Source organism: Hemiscyllium ocellatum, chromosome 21 (assembly GCF_020745735.1).
Source record: "Hemiscyllium ocellatum isolate sHemOce1 chromosome 21, sHemOce1.pat.X.cur, whole genome shotgun sequence".
NCBI classification, from domain to species: Eukaryota; Metazoa; Chordata; class Chondrichthyes; order Orectolobiformes; family Hemiscylliidae; genus Hemiscyllium; species Hemiscyllium ocellatum.
This window is the reverse complement of record NC_083421.1, coordinates 43,060,024-43,079,937: the sequence shown is the minus strand read 5'-3', so window position 1 is coordinate 43,079,937 and position 19,914 is coordinate 43,060,024. Positions and strand designations below refer to the sequence as shown.

At 41.9% G+C, this 19,914-nt stretch overlaps 1 protein-coding gene across 1 annotated transcript in view; it reads right to left on the bottom strand.

Annotated features, from left to right (window-relative positions):
* Positions 1-19,914, bottom strand: part of LOC132825661 (protein crumbs homolog 1-like) — a 110,213-nt gene that overhangs the window by 63,053 nt on the left and 27,246 nt on the right. The window contains exons 3-4 of the mRNA XM_060841037.1: positions 18,843-19,038; positions 10,581-10,720 (exon numbers count right to left, since the gene is read on the bottom strand). Coding sequence (XP_060697020.1) covers positions 10,581-10,720; positions 18,843-19,038 — 336 coding nt within the window. The remainder of the gene's footprint in view (positions 1-10,580; positions 10,721-18,842; positions 19,039-19,914) is intronic.

The following is a 19,914-nucleotide window of genomic DNA, read 5'->3' as shown; positions in this document are numbered from 1 at the left end:
CCCCCACACTTACTCTGGAGTTCTACACAGGGGTGAACCCTAAACCCCCTTTCCCAGATAATCTCTCCAACATTGACCTGTACATGGCAGAGGTAGAACCTGTCAAAAAGTTGCAGTAAAATGTGTGTGTGCACGTGTGTATATGCGCTATTTGGAGGCTTACACTACAAAGACAGCAACAGTCTTACTGTTGGTGTACAGTCCAGCTGCCCCTGGTGGGGGTGCGAGAGGGAGGGGTCATGTGGGGGTGGGGTGTGGGCAGGCAGGGTTGAGGGCAGGTGGAGAGCTGGGGGCAGGGACTTGCACGTGGTGTGCTGCTGCTGTCTAGTCTCCTGAACGAGGAGCAGATTTCACAGAAAACTCCAAGCCCCAGAGGAAATCAATTAGCCAAATAATCAATTATCCAAACAAAATAGTGCCCACCCATCTCGTTCAGATAATTGAGGTTCCTCTGTATGCCTTACTTCAACTTCTGATAGTTAGATCATTTAAACAAAGCTATACTCTTGACAAAGCATTGACAATTACATTATTCCATGCAGTGTAAACAATCTTTAAGCAATAAAGCAGTAATAGCAAACTCCACATCAAAATTTTGACTTGAAGTTTTGAAGGCTGAAGGCCTATGATCAGGATACGAAAGTCTTTCCCTGCAGCCATGACAAACATTTGCCTCAGAACTGTTAGCAATCCCATGCCCTGGTCTTCCACCAAAGAATATCTTTGTTTGGCATTTTAGAAAAGTGTTTCACTGGTTTATTTATGAACATCTCATCTTCCGCCTCGGAACACTTCAACCCTAGGGCATCAATGTGGACTTCACCAGTTTTCTCATTTCCCCTCCCCCCATCTTACCCCAATTCCAACCATCCAGCTCAGCACCACCCTCTTGAACTGTCAATTTTCCTTCCCACCTATTCACTCCACCCTCCTCTCTGACCTATCATCTTCATCCCCACCTCCATCCACCTATTGTACTCTTAAATACCTCCCCCGAGTCCCACCCCCCCTCCCATTTATCTCTCCACCCCAGTGGTTCCCTGCCTCATTCCTGACGAAGGGCTTTTGCCCGAAACGTCAATTTTCCTGCTCCTCGGATGCTGCCTGACCTGCTATGCTTTTCCAGCACCACTCTAATCTAGACTCTGATCCCCAGCATCTGCAGTCCTCACTTTTGCCCCATCACAGAACTGTACCTACCCTAACTCACTAGAATCAAGTTAAAAATCACACAGGTTATATTCCAATAGATTTATTTGGAAGCATTAGCTTTCAGAGCTCTTTTAGAATGGGTTTCAGGTTTCAAATCATTAATATGTAAATCCTAGAAACTCTTTTAAGTCACCTTCCTGAAATAACTTAAGGTTTTATAACAAAAAGTGACAATAGATGTCACCCGTAACCCATTCTAAAAGATGAAAGACTTAACAATCCAAGTTTGTTCAATATGTCATTTCAGTTGTATGACACTGTAATCTTTTGCTATAAATTCTGTGTCTTATGTTCTTATTCTCCACAACCACCTGATGAAAGAACAGTGCTCAGAAAGCTAATGCTTCCAAATACACCTGTTGGACTATAACCTGGTGTTTTTTTGCCTGATTTTTTACCTTTGTCTACCCCAGTTCAATGTCATTTTCACGATCACTTTCACCCTGATAGGCCTTACTACTTGACATACCTATACTTGCTTATCAACCTCTTGGTGCTGGTATTGTTTCAATATATGACATCGTCAATGCTTTTGCTGATAATCTGGAATGTCAATCAAATGAGGTTCCTTCACCAATCCTTGTAACTGCTTGATATGGACAACGGACCCATAGTTTTCTTTGTAAAAGCAATACTAAAATCTCATCCCCTCTTGAAATGTTCAGGATTAGATTAGGTTAGATTCGCTACAATGTGGAAACAGGCCCTTCAGCCCAACAAGTCCACACCGAACCTTCAAAGAGCAACCCACCCAGACCCAATTCAGTGCCCATTTGTGATGTTCTGAAGTGTTCTTGCATAGAACACTTGACTCTACTTTACAGACTCCTTTAAACTGCTTCCAGAATGCGGATACAGAGGAACTACTCATCAGTTCTAGAAAACTCTTTTCTAAAATTAGTTTTAGAGGATCACTTATCTCATGCCCATAAACTAGCTTAAAAAACACAGTGAAACCAGTCAACTTATTAGAGAATCTCTGACAAATAATAGAAACACTAACCACTTGGCCCAATCAGGAGGACGTTCATGACAGCATGTTGAAATCATTATTTTCAGTGTTTGGTGGGACCTTTCATTACAGCTGGGGGTAGTATGCTACATACTTAATCTTTGTTCATTCAAAATAATCATAACCCCCTGGAAGATTCTTGACCTAACATTGGAACCTTGGTCCAACTGCATCTCCATCCATTATCTCAATCGAGTGAAAAACTGGGTTAACTTCTCCATCACAAACTTAGGAGTGATTGTTCTCAAGGATAGAGCCTCTGGGAATTGAGTGATCATATCTATAATTGTAAGCACTTGCTAGTGTCCCACTTTTGTTTGTGGTAAAGGTCTGACACAATCTACTACTCACAGCTTGCTACATGGTTCTTTGAAAATGGGTATGGGAATGAGAGGTGCCCGATTGATTGCATGTTGTGGTTTTCTCACCACCTTGTACCTATGGAACATTTTAGAAAAGAATACCATGTCCTTTTGAAGATCTGACCAGTAAAAACATTGGCTTATATATGTTTGGGTCATCCAGATCTCCACATGTCCCAACATAGAAATTCAACAAGTTATCCTCAATATTTATGGATGAACTCTGCCTGCTAACCTGCTTTAGAATCAGTGTCATAGAGGTGCACAGCACGACCCTTTGGTCCAACCCATCCATGCTGACCAGACGTCCTAAATTAATCTAGTCCCATTTGCCAGCACTTGGCCCATATTGCTCTAAACCCTTCCAATTTATATATCAACCCAGGTGCCTTTTAAATGTTATAATTGTACCAGCCTCCACCACTTCCTCTGGCAGCTCATTCCACACATGTACTACACTTTGCATGAAAAATTACCCTGTGGGTCCCGTTTAAATCTCCCCCCTCTCACCATAAATCTATGCCCTCTCATTCTTGGCTCTCTCAACCCAAGGAAAATACATTGTCTATTTATCCTATCCATGACCCTCATGATTTTATAAACCTCTATAAAGGTCACACCTCAGCCTTTGGCCCTCCAGGGAAAATAGCCCCAGCCTCATCAGCCTCTCCCTACAGCTCAAACTCTCCAACCTTGGCAACATATTTGGAAATCTTTTCCGAACCCTTTCAAGCTTCACAACATTCTTCCGAGAGGAGAGAGGACAGAATTACACGTAATATTCCAAAAGTGGCCTAACCAGTGTCCGTATAGCCATAACATGACCTCCTGATTCCTGTACTCAACACTCTGACCAACAAAGGAAAGCACACTAAATGCTTTCTTCACTATCTTATCTACCTGAGACTCCACTTTCAAGGAACTATGAACCTGCACTCTTTGTTCAGCAACAGTCCCCAGGACCTTTTCATTGGATGTATAAGGTCTACCCTGATTTGCCTTTCCAAAACGCAACACCTCACATTTATCTAAATTAAACTCTGTCTGCCACTCCCTGGCTCATTGTCTCATCTGATCAAGATCCTGTTGTAATCTGAGATAACCTTCTTCTCTGTCCACTGCACTTCCAATTTTGGTGTCATCTGTAAACTTACTAACCATATCTCCTGTGTTCACATCCAGATCATTTATTCAAATGATGAAAAGAAGTGGACCCAGCATCTATCCTTGTGGCATACCACTGGTCTGTAAAGCAACTCTCCACCACCACCCTCTGTGTTCTACCTTTGAGTTAGTTCTGAGTCCAAGTGGCTAGTTCTCCCTGTATTCCATGTGATCTAATCTTGCTAACCAGTCCTCCATGAGGAACCTTGTTGAACACCTTACGTTGATATAGATCATGTCCACTGCTCTGCCTTCATCAATCCTCTTCGTTACTTCCTCAAATATTGAATCAAGTTGGTGAGGTAGGATAACCACGAACAAAGCAATGTTGACTATCCCTAATCAATCCTTGCCTTTCCAAATACATGTAAATCCTGTCCCTCAGGATTCCCTGCAACAACTTGCCCACCACCGATGTCAAGCTCACTGGTCTATAGATCTCTAGTTTTTCCTTATCACCTTTCTTAAATAGTGGCAACACGTTAGCTAACCTCCAGTCTTCTGGCACCTCACCTATGACTATCGATGATAGAAATATCTCAGCAAGGAGCCCATCAATCATTTCTCTAGCATCCCACGTATCACTAGGGTACACCTGATCAGGACCTGGGGATTTATCCACCTTTCTGCGTTTTAAGACATCCAGCATCTCTTTCTCTTTAATATGGACATTTTTCAAGATGTTACCATCTATTTCCCACATTCTGTATCTTCCATGTCCGTCTCCACAGTAAACACTGATGCAAAATACTCGTTCAGTATCTCCCCCATCTCTTGCTATTCCACACATAGGCTGTCTTGCTGATCTTTGAGGGATCCTATTCTCTCCCTAGTTAGCCTTTTGTCCTTAATGTATTTATAAGGATTCTCCTTAATTCTATGTGCCAAAGCTATCTCATGTTCCCTTTTTGCCCTCCTGGTTTTCCTCTTAAGCATACTCCTACTACCTTTATACTCTTCAAAGGATTCACTCGATCTATCTTGTCTATACCTGACATATGCTTCCTTCTTTTTCTTAACCAAAACCTCAATTTCTCCAGTCATCCAGCATTCCCTATACCTACCAGCCTTGCCTTTCACCGTAACAAGAACATATTGTCTCTGGACTCTCGTTATTTCATTTTTGAAGGCTTCCCATTTTCCAGCCATCTCTATGCCTGCGAACATCCACCCCCAATCAACTTTTGAAAGTCCTTGCCTAATACCGTCAAAATTGGCCTTCCTCCAATTTAGAACTTCAACTTTTAGATCTGGTCTATCTTTTTCCATTACTATATTAAAGCTAATAGTTGCTGGCCCCAAAGTGCTCCTCCACTGACACCTCAGTCACCTGCCCTGCCTTATTTCCCAAGAGTAGGTCAAGTTTTGCACTTTCTCTAGTAGGTATATCCACATACTGAATCAGAAAATTGTCTTGTACACATTTAACAAATTCATCTCCATCTAAACCCTTAACACTATGGCTTAAGGGTTTAGATTTGCCTGAACAGTGTCCAACTTTCTTTTGATTTGGAGGTGCCGGTGTTGGACTGGGGTGTACAAAGTTGCAAATCACACAACACCAGGTTATAGTCCAAACAGGTTTAATTGGTAGCACACTAGCTTTTGGAGTGCCACACAACCACCTGATGAAGGAGCGCCGCTCCAAAAGCTAATGTGCTTCCAATTAAACCTGTTGGACTATAACCTGGTGTTGTGTGATTTGCAACTTTCGTTTGGCCACCTCACCTGCTTTTTCAAAGGAAATGAAACATGCCTGAGTGATCCTCTCATCAGAGTCTGGGAGCACTTTTGAAAGTATAAAGAGCTCCCCACTTGACTTGGAAGGACAATCCACCAGCCTTACCATATTGTCAAGCCTGAACTCAGACTTACTCACACGTTAGTTTAGTCTCTTAGCACTTTACATTGTAGCTCAGGGACACCAAGGCTTGTATACTACTGCCATGTTACTTTGAGTGTGGAGACACTTCTACACAGAATTGGCTTTCACTTGCTTTCTTAATGCTTGCTCACTTTGCGTTTCCCTGGAGCTGCCAATCTCTGTCTACTTTACATTGCTTTATTAGCACACACTTACTCGCTTACACACTGACGTCTGGCCTCCCAGTCACTGTCTGTTATATTACTTCTTTGTATTACATAGGGTCTCCAGTGTTGAGTTAAAGGCTGCTGGAGGGAAGAGGCAGACAGCCTGTAATACTGGGGAGCAGGTCAGTCAACAGGGTGGCATGTGGAATAGTGTTTCACCAACGATAGACTTTCATAGAGCAAACACACTGTACAGCTTCAAACACATGGCCAGATGTGAAAGTCAGTGGGTAGCAGACCTTTGTAGGCTGAAGTAGGGACTGTATTCTGTCAGGGGTCAGCAGTCAGTCAGGGAGGGACTGTGGTCAGTTGTGGTGTTGGGGGCACTGCAATAAGTCAGATGGGACTGTATTATCAGAGGGATTGTAGTCAGTTAGGGGTCTGCGGTCAGTGGGGCTGTGTCAGTCGGAGGGGCTGTGGTCAGCTGGGGGTGGTTGTGGTCAGTTGAAGAGGCTGCAGTCAGTCCGGGGTCCAGTGGTCAATCGGGGCGCAGTGGTCAGGCAGGGGAGGCTATGGTCAGTACGGGCTAGATATGGTCAGTCGGAGGGGCAGTGATCAGTCAGAGGGGCAGTGGTCAGTCATGAGGGCAGTGGACAGTCAGGAGGGCAGTGGTCAGTTGGAAGGGCTGTGGGCACACAGGAGTGCCATGGTCAGTTGGGGAGTCTGTGGTGATTTGGAGGGGCTGTGGTCAGTCGGAGAGGGTGCAGTCAGTCAGAGGGGCTGTGATCGGTCAGAGAGGCAGTGGTCAGTAGGAGGGGCTGTGGCCAGTCGGAGAGGGTGCAGTTAGTCGGAGGGGCTGCGATCAGTCAGAGGGGCAGTGGTCAGTCAGAGGGACTGTGGTCAGTCGGAGGGGCAGTGGTCAGTCGGAGGGGAAGTGGTCAGTCGGAGATGGTGCAGTCAGTCGGAGGGGCTGCGGTCAGTCTGAGGGACTGTGGTCAGTCGGAGGGGCAGTGGTCAGTCAGAGGGGCAGTGGTCAGTTGAAAAGGGCACAGTCAGTCGAAGGGGCTGCGGTCAGTCGGAGGGGCAGTGGTCAGTCAGGGGGCTGTGGTCAGTTGGGAGAGCTGTGGTCAGCCGGAGGGGCTGTGGTCAGTTGGAGTGGCAGTGATCAGTTGGAGTGGCAGTGGTCAGCCAGGGGGTCTGTGGTCAGTTGGAGGGTCTAGGATCAGTTGTGGGTGCTGTGATCAGTTGGTGAGGCAGTGGTCAGCCGGAGGGGCTGTGATCAGTTGGAGGGGCAGTGGTCAGCTAGGGGGGCTGTGGTCAGTTGGGGGTGCTGTGATCAGTTGGTGAGGCAGTGGTTAGTTGGAGGGGCTATAGTCAGTCAGGGGTGGACTGTCACACTCTATGAAGGAACTTGTCCTATGTTCGTTCAAGGCGTTGGTAACAGTCAGCCAAGCACTCGATGCTCTCTGAATCTGGGGATCTGTATCTGGGATTGGCACAGGGTCACTCTGTAGGTCAAATGGATGCAGTCAGTCCGGGAATTGCAGGCAGGTCAGTCAGGGTGCTATGGAGATGTCAATCTGTAGCAATAAGGTGAGTGAGGGGTAGGCAGGTAGTGGTGAGGCTCTAAGGTGTTCCCACTGACTGAGGAGGAAGGTCAAAGAGCAGGAGGATGAGGTGGGTGAGAGCTCTTGCTTGGATATATTGTGTGCAATAGTGGGAGCTGTCACCCTCGAACCATGATGAGAGCTTTGTACAGAGACAGAGTTTGAGTGTGGGATGGCCCTGTGAGTGTGGGGTAGCAGAGAGAAAATAGCAGCATTTGCCCCTGTGGAGAGTAGAAGGTCACTGACCTTTTCCCTGCACTGCTGGGAGTCCCACTTCAGCTAGGAGACCACACTGTCCCAGACTGCAGCTTGGGTCCAGGATGGCTGGCTCTGGTGCCCTCCTCTCCACTACCAAAGCAGGGAGTGAGCTTTGCTTTCCTTTAGACCAGTGAGATGACCAAGCAGTACAGTTTGAGGACTGGTTCCTGCCTCACAATTTCTGAAGTGAAGTGCAGGTTAACTTTACATTTGATGCAATGACATGAACACAGGAAGATCCCAGCCCAGGCCACATAATGCCCCGTGAGAGACATCCAGGAGTCAATGCACAATTAGAGATGGGTAGAGAAAAGTCGTGGTAGACTAGAATAGAAGGGGAAATAAAGGTGCCAGATTGGACCCACAACAAGAGGTTACCTCAGAAACTGGAGATCTGAGTTGGGGAGCTCTTTTCCTTCTCCAGGCTGATCACTAACTAGATCAGAAGGTGCAAGCTGATGGTCATAAACCCAAACACAGGCATCAGCTGTTATTGCAAGACATGTGATCCGCAAGAAATGTCTTGCTTAAAAATTATTCAGTATCCTTTCATTGACCCCTTTAAAAAAACACAATCTGGGAATCCACAATCCTTCAAATTCACATCTTCAGAAGTGCTTAAACATGAAGCCACTGTAACAGTAGAAACACATAATAAGATCAGACAAACCCCCACGCCTGAGCAAGCTCACAGGTAGTTCATGGCTTATCTATATCTTAACTCCACCTACTTTCCTTGATTCTAGAAGGCTTCACATCTTTGTCTCTGGCACTCTTAGTTTTAATTCTTAGTTCACCAAGCCTGACAGCTTTAAAGGGAGACAGTGTGATCACCATAGGCATGTTCTTTACACATTAACAAACCTGGTGTTTTTTGGAGTAGGTAACTAATGATGACTTGTGCCTTACAGGTCTGGTCATGGAATCCCTCAAGCGAGGAAAGAAGTCAATCAGTTTATCGAGTCTGCACCGACCCTCCATAGCACTTCCCACCCATGCACACACCCTATCTCTACATTTCCCATGGCCGATCCACCCAACCTGCACATCTTTGGACTGTGGGAGGAAACCGGAGCACCCGGAGGAAACCCACATACTCGGGGCGGGGGTAAATATGCAAACTCCCACACAGACAGTCATCCAAGGCTGGAATCGAACTCAGGTCCCTGGTGGTGTGAGGCAGCAGTGCCAATCACTGCACCATGCCACGCTTGGCCATCTCGTGGTTTGTTAAGTGCTCAGTCACTCGGTTCCCTTGTAATAGATTCTAAGAGAATGGAATGATTCACAGAATATTTGTGTCCACAAGGCCATCCGAGAAACCTTTTTTAAAATGATTTAGCTACCTCCTGATGTCAAAACAGTACCGAATCACAGGACAGTTTTACCATGTTAATTCATGGGTGCAGAAAGAACATCGATTGTTTCCTGAATGATTCTTTGCTCCCAAGTAAAGGGAGGCTAGATCTCAAATTAACCATCAGGCATAGAAGCAGTCCAATCAGGTCACTGTGTCTGTTCTGCCACTTAATGAGATAATGGCTGATTCTGATAACCCTCAATTTCATTTTTCTGCCTTTTCCCAATAACCCTCAATTCTCTTACTGATTAAAAATCTGTGTCCATCTCAGCCCTGAACATACTTAATGAGCTAACCTCAACAGTTCTCTGTGATAAGAAAATTCCACAGATTCACTATCTTCAGAGAAGAAGTTCCTCCTCATCATTGTCTCAAATGTGCCACCCCTCATTCTGAGATAGTGCGCTCTGATCTTAGACTCTCCCAAAAAGGGAAACAACTTTTCTGCATTACAGTTCATATGTCACTGTCTTTTATCTGATCGGATGCTGATTAATTTGTTTTGCTTTAGCATTTTCTGTTCATACTAAAGAGAAAGTTAGTTTGAAAACCATCACATCCTACAGTTGGCAACTTATACCAACTCTTGATGGGAACACATCTTTGTATTAATGGTAGCACAAAATGTAGAGTTTTAACCCCATCCAGATAGTCATGGCAAGCAGACCCTGAGCTCCAGGTTGACATTCAGTGTGATACACATTTCAATGGGTTGTCCCTTCAACATATAGGGGTCATCACATTATTGGCTCATATAAAGATGGCTGCAGCTCTAGAAAGTGCATTCAGATTGTGCCTCATATTGTTAACCAGCCGCCAAATCCTTCTGCTCCAAGGTGGGTAGCATGGTGGCTCAGTGGTTAGCACTGCTGCCTCACAGCACGAGGGACCTGGGTTCAATTCCACCCTTGGGTGACAGCGTAGAGTTTGAAGATTCTCCCCATGCCTGCGCGGGTTTCCTACCACAGTCCAAAGATGTGCAGGTCAGGTGAATTGGCTATGTTAATTTGCCCATAGTTTAAGGGATATGGAGGCTAAGTGTGTTAGCCATGGAAAATGCAGAGTTACAGGGATTGGATGGGATGCTTTTTGCATGGTTGGTGTGGGCACGATGGGCTGAATGACCTCCTTCCACACCATACAGATCCTATGATCTAAGGCTAAGGTGTAAAAGTTAAAAGAAAGCTTGTTTGGAACTGTGATTCCAATTAGAACACTTCTCAAGTCAAAACATCTGATCCTCCTCAATGATGAGGAGGAACTTGTTCTCAGAGGATAGTGAATCTGTGGAATGCTTTACCACAGGGAACTGTTGAGGTGAGGCTATTAAGTATGTTCAAGGCTGAGATAGACAAAAAAATCAAAAATCAAAAAGCAAATTAATTTTATGACAGTTAACATTGATGCTAGTCAATCTACAATTTTAATAGTGGCTTTTACAGAATAATCTCTGTAGATAGTTGGCAAGGTAACAATGATGTTAGCTTTCTGGGAGAATTTGAGTCAGTGTAGGGTGGGTTTAATATTCCCCAGCACCTCCCTCCCTCTTGTTCCTCTGTTAGTGACAAACTCACCAGCCCAGCAGAGACAAGTGTAACTCTTCACTCCTTCCAGACACGTCCCATTGTTAACACATGGATTGGATGCACACTCCGGAATATCTATCTCGCAGTTTGTGCCCATAAATCCTGTTTCAGTGCAGTCACACATGTAACTACAGGAACAAAGTGGAGCATGTGAGTATTAATGCTATTTCAGTAAATAAAGTGAAGGAACATAAACTTTAAATGATGATGGCAGGTCATGTTGAGGCGAGCAATTGATTTTATTCCTTATGAAAGAACGCAGATCTTTTGGCAACAGTATCTCAGTGACCTCTTGCACTTTGTCACAGCTTCATATTCATATTTTGAGTTCCCTTCATCAAGATCCACCAATAAAGGAAATAGTACGGTGAGTGAGAGGCATATGAGCCAATTACCTCTGTCACCAGCTTACTGCTTATTGGCACAAGTCTGAAAGTAGGCCCTTCATTGACACTTTGACTCATGAATAATGTGACGATTATTGCGGAATATTTAACTGCACACAATTTAAAATCCACAACACTTTTTACAATGCATTACTAAACCTCTTTGTGAAATTGCTATAGTGAGTTAATATTACTTATTCCCCGGAGGTAAATAAAACCAACTTTGAGCCAACTTGAGGGAACTGTCAGTAAGTTACAGCAGGGCAACATTTGGAAGAAATTATCCATCATATATCTCAGGTTTAGCAATGCATTATAATTATTTCAAAGCAAAGTTCAAAGCAGCATTTTCAAAGATTTTCTACATTAAAATGGTCTGTGACTCTATGTTAGGATCCATTACAGAACAAATCGCTTTTGAAAATAAAATAGTAGTGTTTGAAAGATGAACAGTCATCCTGCCGAATGAAAATACTGCCCCAGAGTGCAATTTCACCCACAGATATGTGGATACATGTAGGACGTATGTGATCAGTCAACAATGGTAGAAATTGATGAAATAAATGGCATAATCATGTGATGATACCCACATCAGTCAACACAAATGTAATTTCATTGAGGACCCAACCTCAAGCTGTTTTGATGGTAATTATGCACTGCTTTCTCTCCTAAGAGGTTAGGTAATGCAAAATGATACAATTCTTCTCCCATTTCCTTACCACAACCCTCACACACCAGGCCTTGCCAACACATAGGCTGCTACTACAACTGGCCCAATGTCAGTCACTAATGGTCCCCATTAGCAGCTATTGATTTACCCAGGCTGACCTCTACCCATTCCTTTGTCTGCCTAACTATTGTTCTCTTTGAGCTTCATTCCACTTGCTGTTTGTTTCTCCCCTCTACCCCATATACACCAATGTTTTCCGAGCTGCAATCAGTTCTGAACTAGGGTCACTAGACCTGAAATGTTGACTCTGCTTTCGCTCCACAGAAGTTGTTGAGTTTACCCAGCAATTTCAGTATTTAGTCCCAGGATCCACAGTTCTTTGTTATTTTCTCTTATCAGGTAATTTCTACTTGATCAATGAACGTGCTCTCTTATCCTCGTAACTCTCAGTGGAAACAGCAATAGCTGATACTCTGGCCAATCTTCACCTCATCTTATCCATTTGGCTCTGAAGACTAAAGGTGCCATGAACAATAGAAGTTCTCCTTTACCCAATTCTTGAGGGGAGAGATTTCAAATTTGGTCACATGGGAATTAATAGATCCATAGGAGACAATTGTTGACTCATTAATGCAGAATAATTCAACTTGTTTTGATTTTCTTTGACTGTATACTTATATATACATATATTTCACTGTCCTTAATTTACATTTGAATACATGTGATATTAAACTTGGAATAGGAAAACGGTCTTGCATTATTTTTGCCAGGATGAGAGCTCACACATGATCCATGAATTGTTTTTGCAAGAACTATGTCACTGTCTCCAAACATTTAGGAAATCAACAAGTAAACCTTGAACAATTTTGACGAAAACAGTTGCACAAATATTTTTAAAAATCAAGTAATGTAGCAGATTACCTATCATTCTACATGTTATCAACATCAAAGCATGGTGTGGATTTCCTAGTAACTTCTATTTTTGGTACTAGCTTATTTCAATATGTTGTGACAAGTAGCAACTTTTCAAAGTCTTCCTGCTATAATGGTAATAATTGCAACCTTCTTCTTATGTTTTTCTATTTGTGGGTCAGAAGCCAGTGACCAGTTTGGTCCTTTTGCCATGTATTTTAATCAATAGTCAACCATTACAGTAAGTTTTAATGGAGAAAATTAGTTGGAGGACACTCTGTTTTATTTCATTTGTCAGTTTATAACTTGCATTAGTTTGCTATACCCCTGAGCACATCAAAACAGTTAGCTGCAAGGTGCAAATATTGTAAGTTGCAAACTGTGCCGCCACCTAGGGGTAGAAATTAAAACACCAATTGAAAAGTCAAGATGTGACAAATTGCTGGGCTTTCTCATTTCTTTTCCCATTTTAAATTCAATTGCCTTCCCTTAATTCTACAGAGGTCAATAGATCAAGTAAGTGATCTGTTCATTGGACTGCATAACTTTAGCCAACTACAATATGATGTATTAGAGCAACCCTCTTTCTAACTCTCCCTTTCTTACTTTTGGGAACTAGCTGCTGACTTACTCAATGCCATGGTTCAGATTTGGGCAGAAAACTAGAGGTGCAATTTTAGTTGTTCTTCCCAAATCCATCGCCTCCTCTGGTTTGTTGAGTGAATGCTGTAATTGTTTTGATGCAGATGTAACAATAGATCTGGGATCACAGATCCTACATTTTGGAGGCATCAAAAATAGAAACACATTGGTCTACATTTTATAATGGTAACAATGGTTATTATAATGGTATAACGGTAAATCAACTTTCATGATAATTACACCATTGAAAGAGACAGCAACGTCTGGAATATGCATATGCACAGAAAAATGTGGAAATCCAGAAATTGCTTTCAGTTGTTCCACAGTCATTTAGGCACCTGTAAACTGCATTCAATGGAAAATTGATGAGAGCTTCCATTCTTATGCATGGTCTTGCTGTAAAACCATTTGGAAAAAGTTGCACATTGTCAAATGTGTACTTCATGATTACTGCTAAACCATCTCACTGCACACAATATCATCAGTGTGGAAACAGGCCCAACAAGTCCACACCGACCTTCCGAAGCATAACCCACCCAGACATATCCGCCTACCCTATATTTTCCCCTGACTAATGCACCTGACCTACACATCCCTGAACACTATAGGCAATTCACCTAACCTGACATCTTTTGGATTGAGAGGAAACCAGAGCACCCAGAGGAAACCCATGCAGAAAGAGGGAGAATATGCAAACTCCACCCAATCACCTGAAGCTGGAATCGAACACAGGTCCCTGGCACTGTGAAGTAGCAGTACTAACCACTGAGCCACCGTGTTGCCCCAAAGGGACTAATATCTACAGTACCGTAGTTCCCCACTCCCTGGTAGCCGCTTCCGTATCCACGGGAGCACATTCCAAGACCTACTGCAGAAGCCTGAAACTGTAGATAGGTGTGAACCCATTCATTTAAATGGGAAACGTACCTTCCTGGCAGCCTCTTGGGCCCTAGTTTTGGAATGTTCTCTAAGTTCAGGCTGCAGTAAACCGCAGGTAACTGAAACGAGGGAAACGGACCCGTGCTTACGGGCATCGAACTGTATATCAAATTTCATTATAATAAAGTTTCACAGTTTTCTCGGCTCACTTTTACGAGTTTATCCTTATTTTGGCTCCTATGTCAATCTGATCATTACTTATTTTTCTTGATGAAAATTTTACTTAAAGGTGAAGTATGTAAGTGCTTTTAACTTCCTGATTTGCTGTGTGAATACTTCAGTATGATTGGCTGTTGACCTGCTTGCTGACATCATTGCTGTCACATGCCAAGACATCTGCTTTACTTAAAACAAGATGGAACTACCACGGAGAAAGGAGGAAATGCAGGCCAGAAACTGTGGAAGCTTTGTGGTTGTTTTTATCAAGTCCAGCAGTGTGCATCACCATAACTGCAAATTTAGTCTGTTAGGTATGTGAGATTATGCCTGGTTTAACAGGTGAAATAAAAAGAAGTCTTTTTTCCCCCAAGAGCTGATGGTACAAGGTCTAGGAGATGCAAGTTCAATGCTTTGGGAAAGTGAGATGGGAGGTGCGAGCAATTATTTCTTTGTAACTAGTAGCAATGTTGTGGAACTTGCTACCTGTGAGGACCATAGTGACTTGCATGTGAATGAATTCAAAAGGACATTGGACACACATCTCAAGAAAATATTGTAGGGCTCCAGGTGTAGAGCAGGGATGTGAGACTAATTGGATTGCTGCACTCAAAACCACCATGTCTTCAATGTGTTATATAATGATTCCATGACTTATCAATCAGACAAGGGGGTACTTGTAAACGATTGCATTTTAAGGAGACTGTTTCAACTGAGATTTTCAGTTAATATGGCAGGAAATGCATGTATCCTATGCGGTTGTTGTTTGGCAAATGTGAACAGATTTCACAACTAATTTTGTTTATGAAGTTGCAATTTTTAAAGTGACACTGTATTTATTATGGCATGCTTTTTCAAACAACATCATAGGTCCACAAAATGTCCCTCTTTCACTTTTTTTATAAACCCAACTGGTTTTAAATGCCTTTCAACTCAAGATTACCATCAACTACAGATTTACATTTAATAGTGGAAATTGTTTGAGTCTTTCCATTTGGCTGACAGCATCAAGATTATCTTGGACAAAGACACCAAAGATATTCTGAGTGATGGATTCTGCAGCCCCAAATCACCCTTCTTCATAAACTCTCTACTAACCTTGTTGTTGAGCAGTCCAATTTGTTTTTTTTTTGTTCATGTTTATGACAGTCTCTTCTCACTGTTTCGTCCATATTTGTGCTGTTCATTAACTATAGGTGCATCCAGAACATCATCCATTTAATTTTTAATATGTTGGTGGCAGAAACCTCACCAATGCGTTCACTGGTATCAGACAAAACTGGAATCTAATGCTCAACCACAACTTTTTATCCTGAGTCTGATATATTCTTTCTGATCACCAGGTTTAACCAGAACAAACTTGTCAGTCCAATGGCAGTTGGAGAACGGGGTATCATCAAAATAGCTGTTAGCTCAACATCAACAAAACTGACTTGTGAAAACCCCAAACATATCATTAACAACTTACATAATTGTTACAGCCACTCACCTCGACTTCTTTTCTTCCATCTCAGGAAGCATACTGCTTATTTTTTCATCTCTCTCTGACAGTACTGAAATCCTAGCTCATAACTTCTTTACTTCGAGAACTGACTTCAATGAATTTCTAATTGCATTCTAGACTCTGCACAAAATGTCTTACAACTATTATGAGCAAGAAAAGACATTTGATATTGTTAACTTCATTTTTAAATATTTTCATGGAGTTGCCACACTCTACCTGATTTATTTTTATCTCTGTCTGTATATCTCTTCCCACACTGTGCAGCACAGTAGCTCAGTGATTAGCATTGCTGCCTTGCAGTGCCAGGGACCAAGGTTCGATTCCAGCATCTGACAACTGTGTGTGGTTTGTACATTCTCCCTGTGACTGCATGGGTTTCCTCTGGGTGCTCCAGTTTCCTCCCACAATCCAAAAATGTGCAGGTTAGGCGAATTGGCCATGCTAAATTGCCCATAGTGTTCAGGGATGTGTTAGTTAGGGGTAAATATAGAATAGTTCAATAGGGGAATGGGTTTGGGTGGGAATTGTGTTGGAGGGTCAGTGTGGACTTGTTGAGCTGAAGGACTTGTTTCCGCACTGTAGGGATTCTATGAATTAATCTGAGGCTGAGCAATACCTAATTCCCAAAACCTCTTACTTAATACATTTAGAAAATAAAAGCAAATTACTGCGGATGCTGGAATAGTTTGATTATGTTTTTAGAATGCCCTCAGAGTTCCTCCTTTTTTGTCCCAAATCATGTCTTTTTCCTGCATGTTAGGAACTTTGAAATAGTTATGATGAGAAATGCATAAATACAAACTGTTGTTAGCATCAGTGCAGTGAGAGAAATTGTATTCCCTGCATCACTACACCGCCCATGTACGGCAATATAACAAAGGCAAGAAGGGAATTTCCCTGTTCTTCCTTACATGCAAAAAAATTGTCTTATCCAAATCTTCCAAAATAGATTCAAAAGTGCAGCATAACTCTCAATCATTTGCCAATACAAAGATAAAAAAGATGCTAGAATAACGGTATCTTGTTAAGAACCCGAACTCTTACCCCGTGTAAAGTACCATTTCAAGCTAAGGTACAATCACTGAGAACCATGAGGGGGGTTGACGGGGTAGATGCTTCTTCATGCTGTTCCACACCTGATGAGCAGGAAGACATACTCCAGAGGGAGAAAAGACAGCATCACAGTCCCACAATGCTGCTCTTGAGACTCTCTGAGGCGGTCATGTCCAGGGCAATCTTATTCTGTCTGTTCTTTTGGTTCAGGCATCATACATTATTCGAGGACTTATTCTGCTCAAGTTTGTAGTTTAGGTCACAAATTTCAAAAAAAATCCACACTTGATGATGTAACTGAAAGTATATCATTGCTTTCTTTATGTATGAGATTTGTTCTTGAAGTCCCATATTGCTGCTTCCCAAATCCTGGTTATTTACAGAATTCTCAAAAGCCATTGCTGCTTTACGACTGATCCTGTTCATTTTACAGGTGGAACATGCTAAAACATTGCCTCTCTACTACTGTCACTTGTGGCCCACATACAAAATACACACACACACAAAATAGGTGCTGAGTAGGCCACTCAGTCCCTTGAACCTGCTCTGCTATTCAATATGATTATGGCTGATATGGTTGTATTTTCAACACCACATTCTCATCCACTCCTGAGAAGCTTTGATTCCAACGCATAAAGAGAATCTATTCACCTCTGCCTTAAAAATTTTCAATGGTCTTCCTGCCACCACAGTCCAGAGTCACACATCCCTCTGAGGGACAAAGAAATTCTCATCTCTGCCCTAAAGGAGCAACCTCAAGTTATAACTCATTGTACTCCAGTTCCTTATTCATCCACAATAAGAAACATCTTTTCCATGAACGCCATTCAGGATCTTAGACACTTCAATTTAATCATGCTCCACACTTCTAAGCTCCAGAAACAAGCCCAGTCCAACCAACCAATAAGGCAACCTATTCATTCCAAGTATCAAACTCCTCTGAATTGTCTCTAATATATTTACATAAGGAGACCAAAACTACACATCAAGGTCCCATCTCACCCATACTCTCTAAAGCTGATCAATAACAAATTACTTTTATCTTCATAATAAAGGAGAACATCCCTTTGGTCTCCTTGATTCCATGCTTTAATATTAACATTTGGTGACTCATGCATTCGAACCTTTCAAATTTCCATAGCCATTTTTTTTGTTGGGGTAATTCTCTGATGTTTTGTTCTTCCTGTCAAAGTAAACAACTTCTCATTTTTCACATTGTACGCCAGATTTTGGCCACTCATTCACTATCCATGCCCTTTGCAAACACTTAGATTGGAAAATAGGTTGTGAAGAGAACACTATCTTTGTGTCAACTTCATGTACTATCACTTGATCCCTGCATCTAAATCTTGATGATGCAAACTTTAAGCACCCAGCACAAACCCCTGTGAGATTCCATGCATCACAATCTGCCCTGGCTTTGTGTTTCCTGATTTCCTTAACTTATATTATGTGTAAGCAATTATTTAATTTTATTTCCACCCCAATCAGTTTTAAGAAGGTTTCCAGGTTTTGTTTCCTCTGAGATGTTTCTATTTCTGTAACTATTCAGTCAAAACTTTAAAGTCAAAAATCAAAATTGGAATAATAAAATACAAGCAGAAATATTTCTAAATAATTCCAGGCTGGTTGTTGGTAATAAGTCACTGCAAACAAATTATTAGTCTAAAATTATCTTTGTCATTGAGGGTGTCAAAGCTATTTCTAGATAGTTTGTGGATGAATCCAAATGTTTGTTTTCTTCAGAATTATCAACATTTTTTCTCTTTCCTTCAGAGGATTCATTTTGCTTTTCACAAACTTTCTATCTGTACCACTGACTGACTTTTCTTCAATTCAAACCAGATCCAGGTGTGACAGAATAATGGATTTGCGATGACCTTAATGCACGTTAGAATGACCGTCCTATGAGGTCCACCTGTTTTGTAAGAAAGTAAAATCATTAGTGTCAATGCTGTGATAAGGAAGCAATGCAATGTGTTCCTTACCCATTGATCATGTCCTTGCATGTTCCTCGGTTGATACATGGATTGCTGGCACATTCGTCAATATCTGTCTCACAGTCAACTCCCTCATAACCAGGAGCACATAAACAGTCATAGAATGCAATGTTGTCTCTACACGTACCACCATGCTGACAGGGGTTAGATTCACATTCATTTATTTCAACTTCACAGTTCAGACCTTAGGAAATTAAAAGATAAATGTAGATTTTAAACAAAGTCTTGTACTTTTGATTTTCAATAGGAACATTTCTACATGGAAAACAATCAAAGGTTTAGAAAATAGGATTTTCTTCAGTAGAATGAAAATGAAGGCAATGTGATAATGAGGGAGAAACAGGTAAATAAAGATGGAAAGGTGAAGAATTTTCTTTGGGGTCACTCCGAATTCGAGCGTTAACTCACATAGATGTCAGCTGAACCTCAATCTGATAGACAGTGCTTATGTTATTCCTCCAATCAGAATTCAAACACTTTACCATGGTGACAGTCTGTTTCAGTGATGGGATTTTGGAAATAAATTCAAACTTAAATCTGTAAATTTAAGATGGAAAAGCCATAGCAATCATCCATTGTTTAAGAGACATACCAAAAGGCTACAACATGAAAATAGACACTGCTTGTAATTTTGCAAAATTTAAATAATTGATGATTTGAATATAAAGTATGTTGCTTCTGCTATTGGTGAGCAGATTAATGAGTCCACAAACATCTGATGGACATTATTCAAGATGCTTCATGACAGTTTCCGAAATTATCTTTAGGTTTGGGAAAATATTCTATCTGCAGCTTTTCCCATCATTTCTGCTTGTCTGAAATATCGTAACAAAATGTAAACCCCTCAAATACTTACCTTCATCTCACAAGCTCAGTTGGAATCCTAGAATTGTTACAGCACAGAAGAAGGCCATTTGATCCATCATGTCCATGATGGTTCCCCTAAGGAGTACTTGCAGTTGAAATATTTGTTCTGCTGGGGGTCCTGAAGTTGTATAGTTTGTAACTATCTATCCCATGGTGTTTAGAAGTCATGCAACATAGTATTTAATTCTAACTG